This window comes from Amblyomma maculatum, chromosome 8 (genome assembly GCF_055883805.1).
Source record: "Amblyomma maculatum isolate TAMU_Amacu chromosome 8, ASM5588380v1, whole genome shotgun sequence".
In the NCBI taxonomy this organism is placed as follows: domain Eukaryota; kingdom Metazoa; phylum Arthropoda; class Arachnida; order Ixodida; family Ixodidae; genus Amblyomma; species Amblyomma maculatum.
The window spans coordinates 19909046-19926915 of record NC_139351.1 but is presented as its reverse complement, the minus strand read 5'-3'; the positions used below and the strand labels follow the sequence as shown (position 1 = coordinate 19926915).

The following is a 17870-nucleotide window of genomic DNA, read 5'->3' as shown; positions in this document are numbered from 1 at the left end:
TATTGGTCTTAATACAGTGGAGAACATTATGGATAGGAATTTCAATGGACAAATATCCGTTCCGCATTAAAGCTTGACCTCTATTACACGGAATAAAAGCGGTTTGAACTACGCTGGTAGGTTTAAGATGAAAATTACATTACTGTGACCATGTACCTCGAGGTCGAAAGATAACACTTCTTCTAAGGAGGTGCGGAGGCTACATATAGCGTCCCGCAGTAATCCAGCAGAAATGTCTCTGTCCTGAAAATTTTCATCTCGCAGCGCTTGTTTTATTCGCGACCAGAACGGCCAGCGGTCGCCTGTCCCTCCAGTCCGTCCTGCCCTGGCAGTGAGCGGTGGTAGAGGCGCATGGCGTGCTTGACGCTCTGCACCAGCGGGAAGTGCCTCTCAGAGCACACGCCCCGGATGTCGTCCTTCTCCACCTGAACCAGCATCACGCACAGGTCCGGGTACTTGCGCCGCGCCAGCCGCACCTACATCACCATGCAGCAGACAAATGCCAAGATGGTCATGGGGCAAACCAGAAGTAGGGTATTATTTTGGCATAAACGCAACTGCGCTCACAAAGAACATGTGAATTAGCCGAAATTCGGGCTCGAGAACAACGTCTACATGCATCTTGAGCCAATGGCCAAATTTTACAAGGCGTAGAAAATTTGCTTTAGGTCTCAAAAATGCGGAAGAGTAATTTGCGCATAAACTCACACTAAATGACTCGCACACCTTTGTGTGATTGCTTCATATGCGAAATATCATGTGCAGCCGAATATTGCCAAGACATTTTGAAACCGCGTACGCAATCTTAAAGATAAGTAAAGATTAAAACAATTCAATAGCTGCCAGATGCCACTCTTACGAAGTTCTTATTGTTCTATTAAGTAAACAAATTAGACGACCTGTAAAATTTCTGCTGGCGTCTCTCATAGCCTGAGCCGCTTTGGGCCGTTAATCACCAAGAACCAAACCGAAATTCTTGTTTCTCCTTATATATGCGTTGGGTCTGATCTCAGAGTAAACATTTGAGGCGCATCATGACGAAACGAATGCATGGCTTAACTTGGGCCAGATATAGTAACTAAAATAGTAATAACATTACGGATACCGGGAATCTAAGTTACATCGAAAACGCTTCAGGCATGTCGTTGCGTAGGTGTGTCGACGCGGGGCTGGTGGCACACTACTGAACTGATGAACAGGTTTATGCGGTCTGACACTGCTGCACATATCCATGATACGAAATGCTCCGACAGCTGGTAAGGATTTCTAGAATACCAATTGGACGTTTGCCTAGAGTAGGCGCAGGCATCTTGAGTGACATGATGGTGCTTGTAACATAATTCAACGTTAGCAAGCACTTTAGCCACGATGCTGACGTCAATGGCGATCATGCCGATGATGCGACAGGACAGAGCCTAAACAAGGAAAGTGAGAACGATATAGAATTCTATTACGCTGCTAAATAAAACATGTCTTGGTTGCCCATACCACTGAAAGCAGGATGACATTCTTCACCAGGGATAACGGCTGCCTTCATTTCTTGGGAAGTGAATCATTGTTTTAGAGGGGACTTGCCATGGTCATCCAATAAATTACACTTTTGTAGTCTGGCAGATAATAATGAACCTTTTTATTCTATTTCTGATATTTGAGTGCCGTAGGCGCAATACTTATTTCGAAATAAGTGGCTGAAGTTGATACTGCGAAGCTCTTCCCACCGATATCGGTAGCCATGTTGAATGCTTGGTGACGTCAAAGAGCGACACCGGCCAACGCATCGTCTGCTGATATGCCGGCGCCGATACTGTGCTATGTTCGTGCTTGCTAACATGAATAAATGCGCTCAGCATAGTTTTGAAAATGGAAGACAGACTGTAGCGAAGCGTTATTTTGTTCTTGCCAAGCCATGCACCTTCGGCGCGGCCGCCGCCATCGTCCTATGGCAGCACTGACCTCACTGCCGTAAACAACGCCGCGAGGGCCATGCCTTCCGCGCGGGCCGTCCGGCGGATCCCTTGCGGCAGTGTAAGTAAACAATGTTACATTTTTTTTGTAACAATAATAGGGTTTAGAAAAACGAATTTCGAAAAATATGCTTCTTGTGAAGTGCCGAACCATACAGTAGAAGTTTTTGCTCACAGCCGGTGCGTTGCCCGTGTTCTTGTACGCTAGCTCTGCTGAAATAGTCGCGGAAAATAATCATTTCAATTATTACTAAACAGTGTAGATTAGAGTAAAGAACTTTCATGACCGATTAGTCCATTTACTAAAACTTCTCGCTGATCTATTACGGAGTGCCGTCTGCTGTGGCTTCGCTGCGAAATAATTTAGGTTTAGCGATGAATAGGGAGAAGCAGACAGCCAAGGCGCTGTCGTCCTTCGCGATCACGGGAGTCGTTTCTGTAAGCTTGCGACATACGATGCTGTGAGACTAATGAGCTTGTGGTGGTGCTAAAATATTTATTGTGAGAACCAGGGTACATTACAAGGATTGAGGTGGTTCCTAATCCCGACTGGTGTATGTTAGGCCGTCCCTGGCAGTGACCGTTTCAGCCCAGACAACCAGCATCTTTTGCGCTGCTGGGTCCGATCTGAAGACCGCGATCTCCCAACCCTCTTAGTCCGGAGGCCCCAGTGGGGCAGTGGCTTGAAATGTTTGCATAAAAACATTATGTGATTGAAGGTGGCTCTAGGTGCGCCACATATACAGAATGTGGGGTCATTCCGGCCTAGGTATAGGACAACCGAGCTGGAGAGGGAAATATTTTGGCTTGTAGCTGTCGCCAGATTATTTGATGAGGTTTTCAGACAGAGGTGTGAAGTGGGGGATATAAGAGTCGCTGTTCTCGGTAGTGAAGTGTTATGTCATGATAGGTGAGCAGTCTGTCGTGCGTGCTTCCCCAGTCTTCGGTATGACCCGCTCGGTTGACGTGCACTCGAGCAGTTGAGTGGGCTGCCGCTTTACCGGGGTTGCCTGCATGACCAAGTACCCAGACGATGTGAATGGACCGGGGAGCTGTGGAACCAGAGGTTAAGGTTTGATGGGCGACTGGGTGTATTTTCCCTCTTGCGAAATTTTGAATGGCCGTTTTAGTGTCGCTGAAAATGAGTGTGGCAGTGGAAGAGGAGATGGCTGGCGCTATGGCTGCCTCTTCGGCTTCTGTCGACGTTTTTGATTTGACAGAGGCACGAACTGTGTGATTGAAGTTATAAGAAATCACAATGATGACATATGCCGCGGGGCAATTGTATTCTATCCCATCTATGTAGGCCGCTTCGGTGTCAGTCGCGTGTGCTTTGTGTAACGCCTTGGCTCGAGCTTCTCGTCGTGCCTTGTGGTGAGCAGGGTGCATATTTTTAGGTTGAGGTTGTGCGGTAAGGTGGTCCCGGATGTGTTGAGGGACTAGGTGGCTGTTTTCAGTGGGTGAACCAATTGGTTGGCGTTTCAGCGCGGCGAGGATAAACCTGCCCGTCTCTGTGGGGGAAAGTCTGTTGATCTGGGAAGTACGATGAGCTTCCACTACTTCTTGGATTTTGTTGTGTACTCCCATGTTTAGGAGGCGTATGGTAAGAGTATGTTTTAAGAGGTAAAGTGCGGTTTTGTATGCCTGACGAATGAGTGCGCCCACTTTCTCTGTTTCTGCCTTTGTAAGATTGAGATACGGGAGTGAATAGACCATTTGGCTGATGACGAATGCCTGTACAAGGTGCCGGAGATCGTGCTCTCGCATGCCTCTGTGCCTATTCGCTACTCGTTTGATGAGTCTGATAATTTGATGGGTGGTGATAGTCAGTTTCAAGAAACTTTCTGTGTTGAGCTAATTGTTTTGCAGGAACATTCCCATAACTCGAAGTTTGCTAACCTCGGGTACTTGGAGCCCATCTATGGTGATGTGTATGGAAGCATGTTTTTGCTTGGTAAGGTGGTGGTTTGGGTGGAGCAACAGGAGTTCGGATTTGGTGTGGGAGCATGCTAGGCCGATGGATGCTGCGTGCGTTGCCACTACGTCCGCTCCGGCTTAAGGTGTCCTCTGTTTCCTACATTTCACGTGCTTGCCCACAGGGTAATATCATCTGCATAGAGAGTGTGAGAGGTTTGGGATTTGTGTTAGTTTGTGAGAAATCGGGATGAAGGTCATGTTAAATAGTACGGAGGAGAGGACTGAACCCTGCGGGGTTCCGCGTTTGCCTAGACAGAAGGTGGGGGATTTTATTGGACCGAGTTTGAGTTCCGCGTGGTGGTCTGGATAAAGGCTACAATATATGAGTGCGCGCGTTCTCCTACCCCTAGGTTGGAGAGGGCGTCAAGGATTGAGTCATGTTGTATATTGTCAACTGCTTTGGTGAGGTCCAGAGCCAGTGTAGCTCTCGTGCGGTTTCGATGCTGCGGATGTAGAATTTCTTCGGAAATTTGAAGCATGATGTTTTGTGTGGATAGGTGGCTTCTGAATCCCAGCATCGTGTGTGGGAAGAGATGGCAAGTATACATGTGGTTGTGTAATCTGTTGGATTACATGCTCGAAAAGTTTTTCCATGCATAATGTGAGAGTGATTGGTCGGAGGTGGGTTATGTATCTCTCCGGCGACTGGTTTGTAGTTTGCTGTCACAGAATAGGCGGCTTCCATTATTTGCCCATGCTGCATTTATACACACGCGGAATTGTTGTTATGTAAGCCTGATATGTTCACGGAACCTGTATATGTGACCATCGGTCGGGCGCGCGAGAACGCGTACGTGCACGTTGCCTCGGAACAGTATAGCTTTCCCTGTGTTAGCTACAACTCTCTCCATGCTCGAGCAGAAGACCACATGCTGCCTGTGTCGTACGTTCCCCACTCAAAGTCAGCCCTACTACGTCCAAAGTATAGAGCTTCCTTTGTCCGTATATTCTTTTTTCCCTGGCAATGTGACCCCCAGAAGAACCGAAGTTGGGGGTGTACGTGACTTGTTTTTGTTGTGCGTGATGCTTTTCAAACCTAAGATGGCGGCCATGGAGTGCTAAAGTGTGGTGTGTATGCGTGCGCCTTCCTCTGTGAGTGAACTACTTTGTGCGCTCTAAGTTTGTGTTTTGTTTTGGACTCCGACCCTGCGCACAAGGCATAGTCGACAAGGGCTTAAAAAGGAGCCGCCGAGGCCCCAAAGTCAATGCGCCCAGTTCGCTCCAGAAGAAGGAAACCCGAGCTGCCACGTGCTCCCGGGGGTACCCGAGCGCCGCCGCCGGCACCGCATCCTCAGATCGCAAGCTGCACCGGCAGGATCGTCGCCTTCGAGTGCCGCCCGTCAGCGCCGACTAAGTGATGGACTGCCGCCACGTTCCCCGGTCAATTGTATGCTCGAAACTGCTCTGAACTTTCTTTCTCTTGCTGTTACTTGAATTGTTACTTTCATCCCGGAAAAGCATGACCCTGTATACGTAATTTGAAGTATTTTTTTTAGATTGCTTCTTCACTCATGTCGTTCCCTTTTAGAATGTTAATTGCTGCCTTCTAAAATGTTTTGTGTATTCCTCGTTCTGAGCCTCTAAACCTCTTCTTATTGTTGTTTCAAGTCAACGCGTCTTCGTCTCATTCTCTACGTTTGCTTACCGGCTACGCCGGGCATCGAACGACCACATCCCTCTTTTGTCATGTCTCGGTGATCACCTCCGGTGATTACCGAGCGCGTGACACTTGAACTTAAACAAAATGAGTAATTAATTGGACAAGGTATTTACTTTTGCATAATAAGTCTTTCACGGGGTCAAATTTAGTGTCGCTTTCAAAAATTAATATATTACTAATTTGCAGTTTATGACCAACACACACAAAACAAATTCTCATATGCTTTACTCTGTTTTAAAGAGAGTTGACATTATTCATACTCGCGTAATGGTTTATTGACATTGGCTCCAAAAAGCACGCACTTCATCATCAGTTCGGCACTAAGCTTTCTACGCCTACACACGACCAGTCAGATTTCCTGTGCAGTGAGAATTACTTTACAGTAATGGCACAGCGGGATACGTTCGCAGCTTTGCAGGCGTTGTCTAGTCAGGGCCAGGGTACACTAATTTGTCATTGCGACACAGACACGCGCAAGCTGCTGAAGACGTGGACAAAAAAGCATAGGCCAGATTTCACTTACGTGTAAGACTGATGACACAGCAATCTTGTTTGTGTTTGTCCGACTCAGTTATCTATGGTTATACTTCTATATACGTGATTTCTACCTGTTGTCGATAGCTCCTCCTCCTCCCAAAATCAATGAACACTCAGTCATCAGTGAGTAAAAGTGTTAATTTTTGTACCATCATTCATTCGGGTTGAAGTTGGCCATGGACATTTACAACCGCTTCAGCCATGTCCCCCCCCCCCCCCCTCCCGCGTAAAGCCTACGTGAGTTGCGACACTGCGCGCAAAACTGCAGTTGCGGTTGGCGGAACCTTCAAGCACGCCACCGTCAAGATCTGTCGAAACAAGTCGAACGACGGCGAGCTTGAGATGGAGAGCTCAACGCCTTCATCCTTCAAGAAAGTAAAGTGCGTCCTCGTGGACGAAATCAGTATAACATCACGCGGACCAGCTCGACGCCATCGACCGTTTATTATACCACTCAGTTACGTCATGTCCCCAAGGGCGTCTGCGGTTGCATTAGTTGTCTGCTCGGAAGGGAGCGTTAGGCGTCCGTGGGTGACGTCACTACTGCGAGCACATGCGACTGTGCATGATCCCCGGAAAACCCACCGGCTTAAACAGCATCGCTTTAAAAAATGGAAATGGCTTAACTGTTCTAGTTAGCGAAAAGAGCGGAAGCTCTAGTTAAGCAAAGTTACACACTGTGTCTCCTGGTTCTGTGCCGAGCCGTTCTCTCACTAGGCCCGGCCTCCATGGCGACAGGGAGCGACTACTTAAGTAGCTGCGGCGCTTATATAGTGCATGGGCGGAAGGGCGACGACAGCGAAAGAGCAACTGCGGCGGCGCATCACGGGGTTCGACACGTGCTTAGTGACGGGATCAGGGCAGTTGGGGAGCCCGGCGCAGCTGGGGAGGTGCTCATTGTAAAACATCAGGTCTTCCTTCGGGATTAGAGTTTAAAATATCTTTCCTGTCGTTCAAAGTTGCAGCTCGAAGAATAAGTGCTTCGCTCTTTAAAAAATTACTAGACTGCGCTTAAGTTGGCTTAAGAGTGGAAATGGCGAAAGCTCATTTGTAGGACGTTTTCCTAACTGCATCGCTATTGTCATTTTCATCATCACTATCGCTACAATTATTGTTGTAACTAAATGAATCCTTATTTTTTCACTATTACCATCAGTATCCTTATAACTATGCAGCATCATTATAACTTGTCGCATCGTCATTGAAAGCACTATCATCTCCATGCAAGACAAGGAGAATTGCAGTTGGTGTCTCTCGGCTGATGATACGAAAGATAGTGTCTCGATTTCTGGTGGAGACATTTTTAAAGATTGTCGACTTCAAATAACCCTCATAGTGCCACTGCTAGGCTATGGAGATTTTAGGCACGAGAGCATAGTGCAGCTCCAACCGAGTGCAAACCACATCACCAAAAATAAAAGACAGGTATTCACATGCCTTAATTTCCTGATAAAATGAACGGTGGTGCAACAGCGACACTAACAAGGAAGAAACATAACTGTTAGTGTCTTTGTTGCACCACTGTTCATTTTATCATAAACTAACCCTCCTCTCAGGCCGTTATTCTTGATTTCCTGCAATCCGCGTTTTTTATTCTGACCCACTGGCCAATTTTCTGTATTTGGAAAATTTTGAGCAGTCAATCACTCAATTATTCTAGACGGAAGGTTTTTTCTATAGCATAGAATCTGCCACAATCTTGGAAAATAACCTTAAACTAATCTGAAGAAAAGCTGCTCTGCCGAGAGCCATACTGTCCGACCAGCAAGAGCTGATCCCGAAGGCCCGCAGGATGGCAGAAGTTATCGGAACCCTCGACTGTAAGTGCCGCCCACGCCTTCCGGACCACCAGTAACTTTTACTTATATAAAATGCTTTCACTAGCATGATCTAACTAGGCCGCGTTGAGGCAAAGACCAATAAGTAAAACTTTTACATATGATCGGCTTTACTCCAGTATTAGTATTCCCCGAGGTGGTGCATATTTTTGAATGGGGAGTCCTTACTCATTAGCATTCACCGAGACGTAGCCGTAAGGCTACAAAGAACAGTACACAACCCTGAAATAAATGTCGTAAATGACGGAGAGTTAGTCCCAGCAGGGGATTCGAATTTGGCACGAGTGCCTGCGAGGAGCAGTTGCTGTATCATTTTTTTCCCTGCAAGTGCCAAGCTTCCGTCATTATGGCTATGGTCGAATGCACACTTCACTTCCGGCGCTTTTCAGCCATTTCATTAACTCATTGGCGACTCGAGTAGTTTGCGCTAAATGCTCAATGGGACTGCCATGTGCGAGCCGTCGCAGTTAGACCGCTTTTCAGAGCGATGAACCGTTCAAGCCGCGGAGCCAGGTTCAAGGCATGGAATGGAAAAATTCGTCAATTCCCAAGTTTCTGCTGCATATAGAGATCCTATTTCGCATTCATATAAATGTACTTGTGTGGCTCCTTATCAATTGTTAGTCATCTAATTTAAACTCATTAAATTATGGTGGTAGATAGGAAGGGTCTGCTCAGTATGGCTCATACTTACGCTTCTAAGGTAAGTAGATCTTTCGTGAGAAACAGTCATATAATATGCAGCAGCCACATGGTCCGAGCCAACTTCAAACTACAATACTGACCCAAGGACAGGATTCCGAATGACAGGTATTAGCACCTCTTGTGTAATAATAATTGTATTATAAGACTTTTAATCTGGCAACAACTTACAGGCCGAACATGTCAATGTTTTGCGCGACTAGTCGACGCTGTTATTTTCATTCAATGCGAAGGAGGTTTAGGAAAAATATTGGAACCCGGCTGCTGTGCTGCCGGCTAGTGAAATGAGCACGCAGTGTGCTAGGTTCGTATAGGAGGAGGGACAGTTGGGATAGGAGTGGTCGGTACTATATTGATAGAGGAAGGGGCAGGAGGAGGTAATCAGCGCACACATTTGGATGTGCCGAAGCAAGCCTCCGGTACTGTGAGTGACGGATGAGGAGGTAAGTAAGGGCGTTTATCAAGCCGAAGTTGGATGGTGGCCTCCTAAACCGTGCGCTGAAGGAAACTGAGAGGGCTTGAGCCATTAGATAAAAAGTGTGCGGTTAAGAGTCCCGCGGGCGAGTAGATATGGACCAAAATAGTGCCGTCACTCCCTGAATGCCCAAAAACGCCCAAAGAGCCGCGAGCGGTGCTCCGTGGCCGCATGACGACGAGCGACATTGAGTTGTAGGGCACATTGGACCCAAAGGGCGAGAAGATTGTTGTGATCCGGTATGGGTGGAAAGAGGCACGAGCGGAGGCTACAATGAAATGAATACATGCTTGAGCTAGTAACCGCTGACCTTAGCTAGAAAATGAAGGGCGGGTAAGCTTGGAGTTACGAGAAAGTTTCAGTTAACAGAAGAAATCCAGAAAGGAAGAGGCCCATGCAAGTTAGTATAGTGGTAGAGGCCGAGAAACGAGTTTTAGAACAGAATTGTAGATGCCCACGATGGCGGTCTGAATGTGTTCAGTTGAGTGTGCGTGAATTACATGTGTGTCACAAGGCAAGGCAACTTGCATCGATTGAGTGGGCAACTGATTAAACATAAGCCTCGTGGAGATACGAGCGCCTTCTGCCCAAATGGCGAAAGAGGGTTACCCAGTTACAGCTGGCAAGAGCAGAGTGGAGGGCTTGTCTTCATGCAAACATCCATATTAACTTAATAGTGTCCTCCTCCATATCCTTCCCTAAATCAACGCTTCGGCACTCGCGGTTGGCTACCAACACCGTATGCCATCTTGATGAAAACCCTCAAAGAACCACGGAGATCAGCAGTCTCTCAAATATGCCTTTTTGTCACAGAGCTCTACTTCTGTCATGATGTCTCCACTTTCAATGGAAGCAACGGCGTTGAGTGCTGCTTCATTGTAATTGATCAATAATAATAAGATGAGGACGCAGATCAGAGTGAGTGAAAGGGTCGCTAACCTTTGCCGCGATGGTCTTCTCGGTGTCGTAGCCTACCCATGCCCTGCCACTACGCGCGTAGTAGCCGATGGCGGGCTCGATGTACTTCACCTCGTTCCAGTGTCTCTTGCAAATCTGAAAGCAAGAGATCGAAGAGGCTATGGAACAGACTCAGCGTGGCAAGTTAATAGACCTGCCTACAATATCCACCAGTTCCTTTTAAAGCAATAGTCAAGCAATCGTTGGCTAAATAAAACCACAAAAATTTGTGCCACCGGGAACAGGGGCGCGTAAGCTCAGCCTTTAAGGGTATGCGACCTGAGAACTTTAATGGCTCCCGTCTGCGGCAGCACTCGTTCGCCCTCTTTCAAGCAGCACATGCACTCTCCTATTTGCTCTATTGGTGACTCTAATGCTTCAAGCATACTTATTACCACAGAGCCATAAGCTACCACACTCTGAAAAAAAAAACAAACCCGATACAGAAGTAAAGAGCGTCTCTTCGTTGCCTAAGGGCAGTGTGTCTGGCCGGAGATCCAATGGTACTTGAGAACTCGATCTCACTGTCTCCCTTCCTGCTCAAAGGGGCGTCTCGAGTGGTTGCTGCTGTTAACTCGGTCATCTTACGCGGACTCGTGACGTAACGCTGTTCGCGGATCATTAAGTGCTTGGCTCTGTAGCCTGTCGACTATAACCTACCCAGAGGCATATTCGTGATTTTTCGCTCAGAACTCTGACAACCCCAAAGACAGGTATTCCGAAGAACGTAAAGCTGATAACGGTATGTTCCTGAAATGGGATTCTCATAAGGCTTAAGCAGACACTTTGGGTGAAATATAGCAATAGCCATAAACAGCCCATCGTCAAGAAAATGCAGCGTAGGCGTTGGCAGGCGCTTCCAACATTGTGGTCTCCATATATATGGCAACAGAACCTTCCTGAAACCTTGGATTCCGAGGTAGAAATGCTATACTGCTATATAATCATGCGCGTTCGTGTAAATGTGGTTCAAGCGGGGCTGCATATTTGTGTTGGTTGGTCTTGCTCCTATTGTGGAAAATTACGACCGCATGTTTACTAGGACGTGTGAGATATATATTTGGGCGATTATCTAAGTGCATGTGCGCGAACGAAGATCCGTAAGGTGAGCAGGAAGAGAAAGCTAAAGCTACTAATTCTCTCGCGTCACACCCTCAAAAAGAAAGTTAAGTGAACAGGTTATTTACCTATGGTTGGTGGCTTCTGTCGCTCATAGCTAAAACAATGATTGCTGCTACTTCCAATAATAGCTTGTGCAGGGGCGCTTTGGCTCCTGGATGCACTTCTGATACAAAGAAGGCCATGTGTACACTTGCCTCCCCGTACGAGGTGTCCTTGATGTGCTTCGCGGCCGCCCCGAGTCCATGCTGTGCGACATCCCGCAGTTCGAACTGGTTTCCACCCAGAGTGAGCGTGAAGCACAGGTGGGACTTGGGGGACCGGGCTGCCAGCTGGGCTATCTTGTCGATCTCATGACTCTGCGTGTGTCCAGGAAGAAGCAAGCGATGAAATAATTAAGACGATGACCGACACAAAAATATTAGGTGTCGAAAAGACGCCATCACAAACATCGCCCTGTGCGCAATTTACTCTCGTGGACGGGTCTTTTCTGCTGGTTTTTCTGTTATCATACATCAAGCGTCCGAAATACTGCGTTTCCTCAGTACTATGGTTGAAAGGAGAAAGCAGGAGCATCACTAAACTTAGTTCTCGGTGTACATGTGTGTTCTGAACATTGTCTTCTCGGTCCTATATCATCTGTTATTACTGTTGAAAAATAATTCACGTGCACCTGGTGGACCAAAATTTTGTAGCGGCTATGAGAGACATCGTAGCAAAAGGCTAGAGGTAAACTGGCATCTAATGGCTGGCTTCCTGCGGCCTGATACGTAGAGATCGCCAAAGCGATCGAACAACTGAGGTGGAATGAATGTTGTATCACAAGTGGCGTCAAGCCTAAGTAGAAAAGGAAGCCCTGCAAATGGCTTCGAGCCCGATGCATTCGACAGATATTATGCCTCTCGTAAGAGTTTATGCGCTAAAATACAAGCTGGAACTACCGAAATGGGGTTGCAATCAGCGAGGAACTTCGGCATGTGTTAAGACACAATGCTTTAAAGAAGTGTAAAGCCGTTCCCGATTGCTCGAGAGCCTACGAAAATGGTGTACATGCAGCAAGTTAGCCCGCATATATCCCAGCCCATTTGCGCTTGCGCTGTTTGCATCTATGGCGACGGTATAGTAGCGTAAGGCTAGGAAATGCAATGTTGAGACATCCTTGTGCGAATTAATCCGGTCAAGTTACCAAATAACGTCCACAAGATATTCCTCGTATGTCATGTGGAGCAACTGTTGCCATGATAACTGCTCACGAAGGCAGGCGTCTGAAGGTAGCGCCATGCTCCTACGCTCCGGTGTCAAGTGCCGGTGAGAGCTGACTGGTGTTCGGCGAACACTGTTAAAACCGAGCGCCTCATTGGCTGACATCGATCTTGCAACTTTTGAATCCCTTTGAAAGAGACGGTCACGTAGAAGAGGATAACGGAGCCATATCCTGGTCTTTAAACATAAGATGCAAGCAGTCGCGGACAATGATGAATTTCGTAGGGTATAGAAGCATGAATTAGTCCTTGCGAATAAATATAAGTTACATTCACGCTTTGCAGTGAAAACAAGGCCGCACACATCGGCTCGTATAGGATTGACTAAAAACTTGCTGTTAAGTTAGCTTTGTAGACTTGCAAACAATTTTAAAAGCGAAAGCTTTTAGTTATCGCTATGTAAATGATTTGCCGTGCGCGTGTTTGACCTTCAACCGAGGGGTAACCACATGGCATCTATGACTAGACCCTACCACCGTCGCCGAAACAAAGACACGGTGCTCGTTTCTGCCTAGTCATACAACAACCATGACGTCACTCAAACGTAGCAGCACTGGAGTCATGGAGCTCGCTCTGTCTATATAGCCTCCGCTTCTGCTGAAAAAGAATTTGGAGGACGCTTAAGCTTCGCCTTCAAGAGTGGAACGCGATAGCGTTATTGCACCTCTTTTGCACCGCCCACTCATTCGCTTGGTATGCTCTTGAGTCACACCAAAACATAGTTTGCCCCGCGCCGGACTTTGCACTCACGAATCACGCGGTGAGCGCCGAGCAACGCAGCGTTCGGCGCGGCAACGAAACGTGCGCCTGAGCAAGCGGAACGACCCAAGGAACTCGGTGTCTCGGAGGGAGAAAGCCGGGCAGCGACGCGCCATGAAGGCGGACGCGATCATGGGGCTGACGCCTTGATGGGATCGTCCTCTATCTCACTTGGGAGCACCACGCAGAAGCATGATTCCTCGGAAGCAGCTCGGCACACATCGCAGGGGACGCTTTCCCAGCAGAAGCGCTACGGCGCAGCGATCACGTCAGAGGCGTCCGGCATCAGACGCTGCACCTAGCAATCGCGCTGTGAGCGGAAAGAGGAGCCGCGTCGCCTAAACACCACTGTTCGAGTGACGCACGCTGAATGTTGGAAGGGGAGAGAGCGAGAAAACTTATTAAACGCAAGGGTATTGGGGCATCCTCGCACCGTTACCCGCGCGGCCCGAAGGGGAGAAGCGGGTGAGCGAAGATAGTGATCTAAAGAAATGAAAGACGCTTGATTCTACAACCCGTGAGGGTGCACGGCGAAACGTCAGGGGCGAGTTGCGCGCCACGTGTCGGGGCAGCGCCGCACATTGCGAGGAGGGGCTCTTCTGTGTTTGCCGCAAGATGGCTCTGCATGTGCGCAGAGCGCAGAAGAAATGTAGCGGAAACGTACTTCGCTACTCGTGTAACTGCGACTTCTGTAAGTAACATGCTCATAATTACCGATATACACCGCAGTATAAGGTTCTACGGCACGTTTCTAAGGCAACACCGCATTCACTAGAAGCGCTTTTGTACCGCTTTCAAGCATCGAACTCGTGGCTGAGTGATTCTGCTTCCGGCCACGACAGTGAACGGACGCAGGATGCAGGGCTCCTCAGGAGCGGCTTCAGCGGCCATGTCAGGCCGCGGTAACAGGACTGCTGAAAAGGACAACACTTACCAGGTCGTTTTGCCTGCACTTCCAACAGGTCGGTTTGTTTTGAATACCGTTTTTTTGCACGCCGATATCAGGGCCCGCCCGTACCGGGTGGAAGATTTCCGGGATGCTTTAGCACAACACTCGCTAATCCCCGATGTTATCGCTATGGGGGCGTATCGGATGAGCCACGTCTGGGCCGTCACTCTTAAGGATACTGAAGCCGTCAACAAGATTGTCAGTGTAGGTGAGCTGTCTGTGAAAAACGGTCGCTGCTTCGTGATTGACCCGGCGAACCAGGACGTGCGACTCAAACTTCACTGGCTACTTCACAACGTGCCAGATGAAGATGTTCGTGCTGCATTTGCGCCGTACGGAAAGGTGTCAGACGTTTCCCGGGAGCGCTGGCGTGTTAAAGGTATGCTGGAAAAGGGCTCTACAACTAGACTCGTCACGCTGAAGCTGAAAGCTGGCATGAAGCTCGACAACCTGCCGCATCAGCTGAATGTTAGCGGTGAGCTCGCGCTCGTCATTGTGCCAGGCAGACCCCCGTTGTGCCTACGCTGCCGGATTACGGGTCACATCCGCAAAGAGTGCCGGGTTCCTCGCTGCGGAACCTGCCGACGGTTCGGGCATGAAGACAACCAGTGTGCACGAACCTACGCTAGCATTGCCGGACCTGGGACCAGCGAAGACTCGTCCGAGTTAATTATGGACGAGGCGGATGCGGAGGAGGCTGCTGACACTAGAGGTCAGTCAACGAAACAGGACGCGCCTTCCATGACGGATTTAACAAAGGATAAGGTGACGGTCTCAAATGAAAAGAATGAACCTCGGCATGTCTTGAACGCTCCATCCCAGGACCATGAAAGCGAGTCAAAGGAAGGGTCAGAAGACTTAACCAAATTTTCTGACGCTGAGGATCATCTCAGTACTGAGCCTTCCTGTACCGATGCCATGGAGGTTGGGCCGGAGACAGCAGCCTTAATTGCCGCGAAACGTCCGCATGAGGAAAGCGTCGAGGAGACTCAGCTGCCAGGCGGTGTTTGTGGTGAGCCGCCCCCGAAAACTTCTGGCATCCGAAGAGCCACGTTAAGAGCGAAGCCGAACTTCTCGGCCGGCACGCGGCAGGCGGGTAAACCGCCTCCGTAGTTTTTGTGGTGACCGGAACGATTTGTGGGTCGGCTGCCTACCGACCAGCGTCACGAACCTTCTACAACCAAGTGGTGCGTGTGTTAGAAAAAATGAAACAATGGGCTTGGAATTCGTTTGAATGCATCCCGACATTCTGCTGGCAGGACATTACACGCATGCATACGCCGCTGTTTGTCAGAAGCGGAGGCCACGCAACCATGAAGGTAGGCACCATGCCGGTACTGGCGTCTCTCTCTAGTACATGACTCTCAAGCTTAATTCGCCGTTACACGTAGCTACTTTAATGTTAGAGGACTGGGAGCGAGAAGGCGACAATGCCAGCTCAGTCGCCTCCTTGTGGATAATGATATAGATATAGCAGCCGTGCAAGAGTCAAAGATTGAGAGCCAAGAAAGCACTGACCGTATGGTGGCTTCTTTTCAAACAAACTTTTATGTGTGTGTATGCCATTCTGTTGGTGTATCGGGTGGATGCCTTTTATTTATACGTAACACGCTGGGAGTAAGCGTAGAGTCCGTTTTTGCCTGTCCAAGTGGTCGGCTTTTGGTTACCAATTTTACCTACTCTAATTTATGCTGGCGTGTTGTGTGTGTGTATGCTCCCAATTCAGGGCGTGAGCGTGAATTGTTTTTTCAGTCTATTGAGTTGTGGTTGAAGGTCGACAAAATCTTGCTTGTACTTGGTGACTACAACTGTGTGTGCGCAGCTGTGGACCGAGCGGCCAAGTGTAAACCTCGAAGAGACAGAAGCTCCGTGCTGTTGAATGCACTTGTGCATGAGTATAGCCTTGAGGATGTTGGTAGTGTGTTCTCCACTGGAAACCAGCCAGAGTTCATGCACTTTCAGCGAGACAGCCATGCTAGATTGGACAGGGTGTATGCCTCGGTAGATCTTGTTTCCCTATGTACTGCATATGAGGTCAAACCTGTGTCTTTCAGCGATCATTGTCTCGTGAGTGCAGTGTTTGGTCGCAAAGGAAAGAAATCGCGCTTTAACTGGTACCTATCGAAAATGAATGCCAAACTTCTCGCCGATGAAGAGTTCCTTACGGAAGTTAAGACCGAGTTTGAAAATCGTCTTGCTATGCGACCAGTAAGTTTTGCAGAGGAATGGGACAGCTTCAAAGAGTGGGTCAAATTGAAATCCATAGAAAAGAGCAGTAAGGTGCGGCATAAAGAGAAAGAAAAAGAAAAAGAACTGAATGAACAACTCCAGTTTTTTTTTAGCATGGGAAGTTCTGTGCCAGGGCATTTCGCCAGTAAAATACGAGAGATAAAAAGCGAGTTGGAAACAATCGACAGCGATAGATACACAGCGGCTATCATACGTGCAAGGGCTGAAAAACTTTGGGCTGGAGAAGTGCCGACAAAACGAGCGCTCGCAGACGAAAAAAGATACGCCTGCCAGAAAGTAATAAGGAGTATAAGGTATGCCGGCCATATCACAGAAGATGCTAAAGATATTCAGCGTGCGGTAGCAGAGCACTTCGAAGAACTGCTTAGCGCTAAGCCTCAGACTGTAGGCGGCTTTCAAACAGATTTTCTAAGACTGATGCCTGCACTGGATGACGAAAGTAAAGCGCGCCTAGAAACACCGATAACGTTGCAGGAGATAGTATCTGCAATAGATGACCTGACAACTGGGAAGGCCCCTGGGCCGGATGGCCTAAGCGCTGCCTTCTTTAAAACGTTTCAGCAGTATGCGGCTCAGTTTTTGCTCTGTGTAATCACTGAAGCTTATGAACGTAATACTGTCCCATTGTCTTTCTCTACATCGCACATTGTTCTAATACCCAAGACAGATGATCCGGAGAAACGTCTGTTGGTGGGGTCATATCGACCGATTAGCCTCACCAATGTTGACTACAAGGTGTACATGAAGGTTTTAGCAAAACGACTGCAAAGCGTAATAAAGAAATTGGTTGGGTCTCATCAAACGTGCGGCATCAAGGGTCGATCCATTGCCACGAATATACATGTCGCAAGAACCGTACTAGAATGTGTTGATGCACTCGGTGGTCAGATAGCCATGATGCAGTTAGATTTGGCGAAAGCCTTTTACCGTGTTTCTCACGAAATTCTGTTTTCCATTTTGGAGCATTCTAACCTTGGTGACGTCATAGTGGAGGGTGTTAAAATGGCGTATGCGAACTGCACGACCCGTATTATAGTGAATGGTGAACTGACTGACAGCATCGCAGTACATTCATCGGTAAGGCAGGGCTGCCCACTCTCACCCCTGCTGTTTGCACTGTATTTAGAGCCACTTTGCTTGGCTATCATTGATAGCGATCGCATTTTAGGGTTCAAGCTGCAATCAGCACACGTGAAAATGCTAGCATATGCCGATGACATAGCAGTGTTTTGTGCAACTAGAAAGAGTATTTGTGAAGCCACGGGTGTCGTCCAAACATTTTGTGATCAAACGGGATGTAAGATCAATTGGGAGAAAAGCTCTGGGTTTTGGCACGGTGATTGGGACGTGACACCTGATTTCTTCTGTAAGCTGCGATGGTCTGCTCTCCCAACAGGATATCTAGGCGTGCCTTTAGAATG

General features: G+C 48.2%; 1 protein-coding gene across 1 annotated transcript in view; it reads right to left on the bottom strand.

Annotated features, from left to right (window-relative positions):
* Positions 1–249: 249 nt before the first annotated feature.
* Positions 250–17870, bottom strand: part of LOC146180671 (chitinase-3-like protein 1) — a 38048-nt gene continuing 20427 nt past the window's right edge. The window contains exons 7-9 of the mRNA XM_084577818.1: positions 11427–11588; positions 10093–10206; positions 250–476 (exon numbers count right to left, since the gene is read on the bottom strand). Coding sequence (XP_084433944.1) covers positions 273–476; positions 10093–10206; positions 11427–11588 — 480 coding nt within the window. The 3' untranslated portion in view covers positions 250–272. The remainder of the gene's footprint in view (positions 477–10092; positions 10207–11426; positions 11589–17870) is intronic.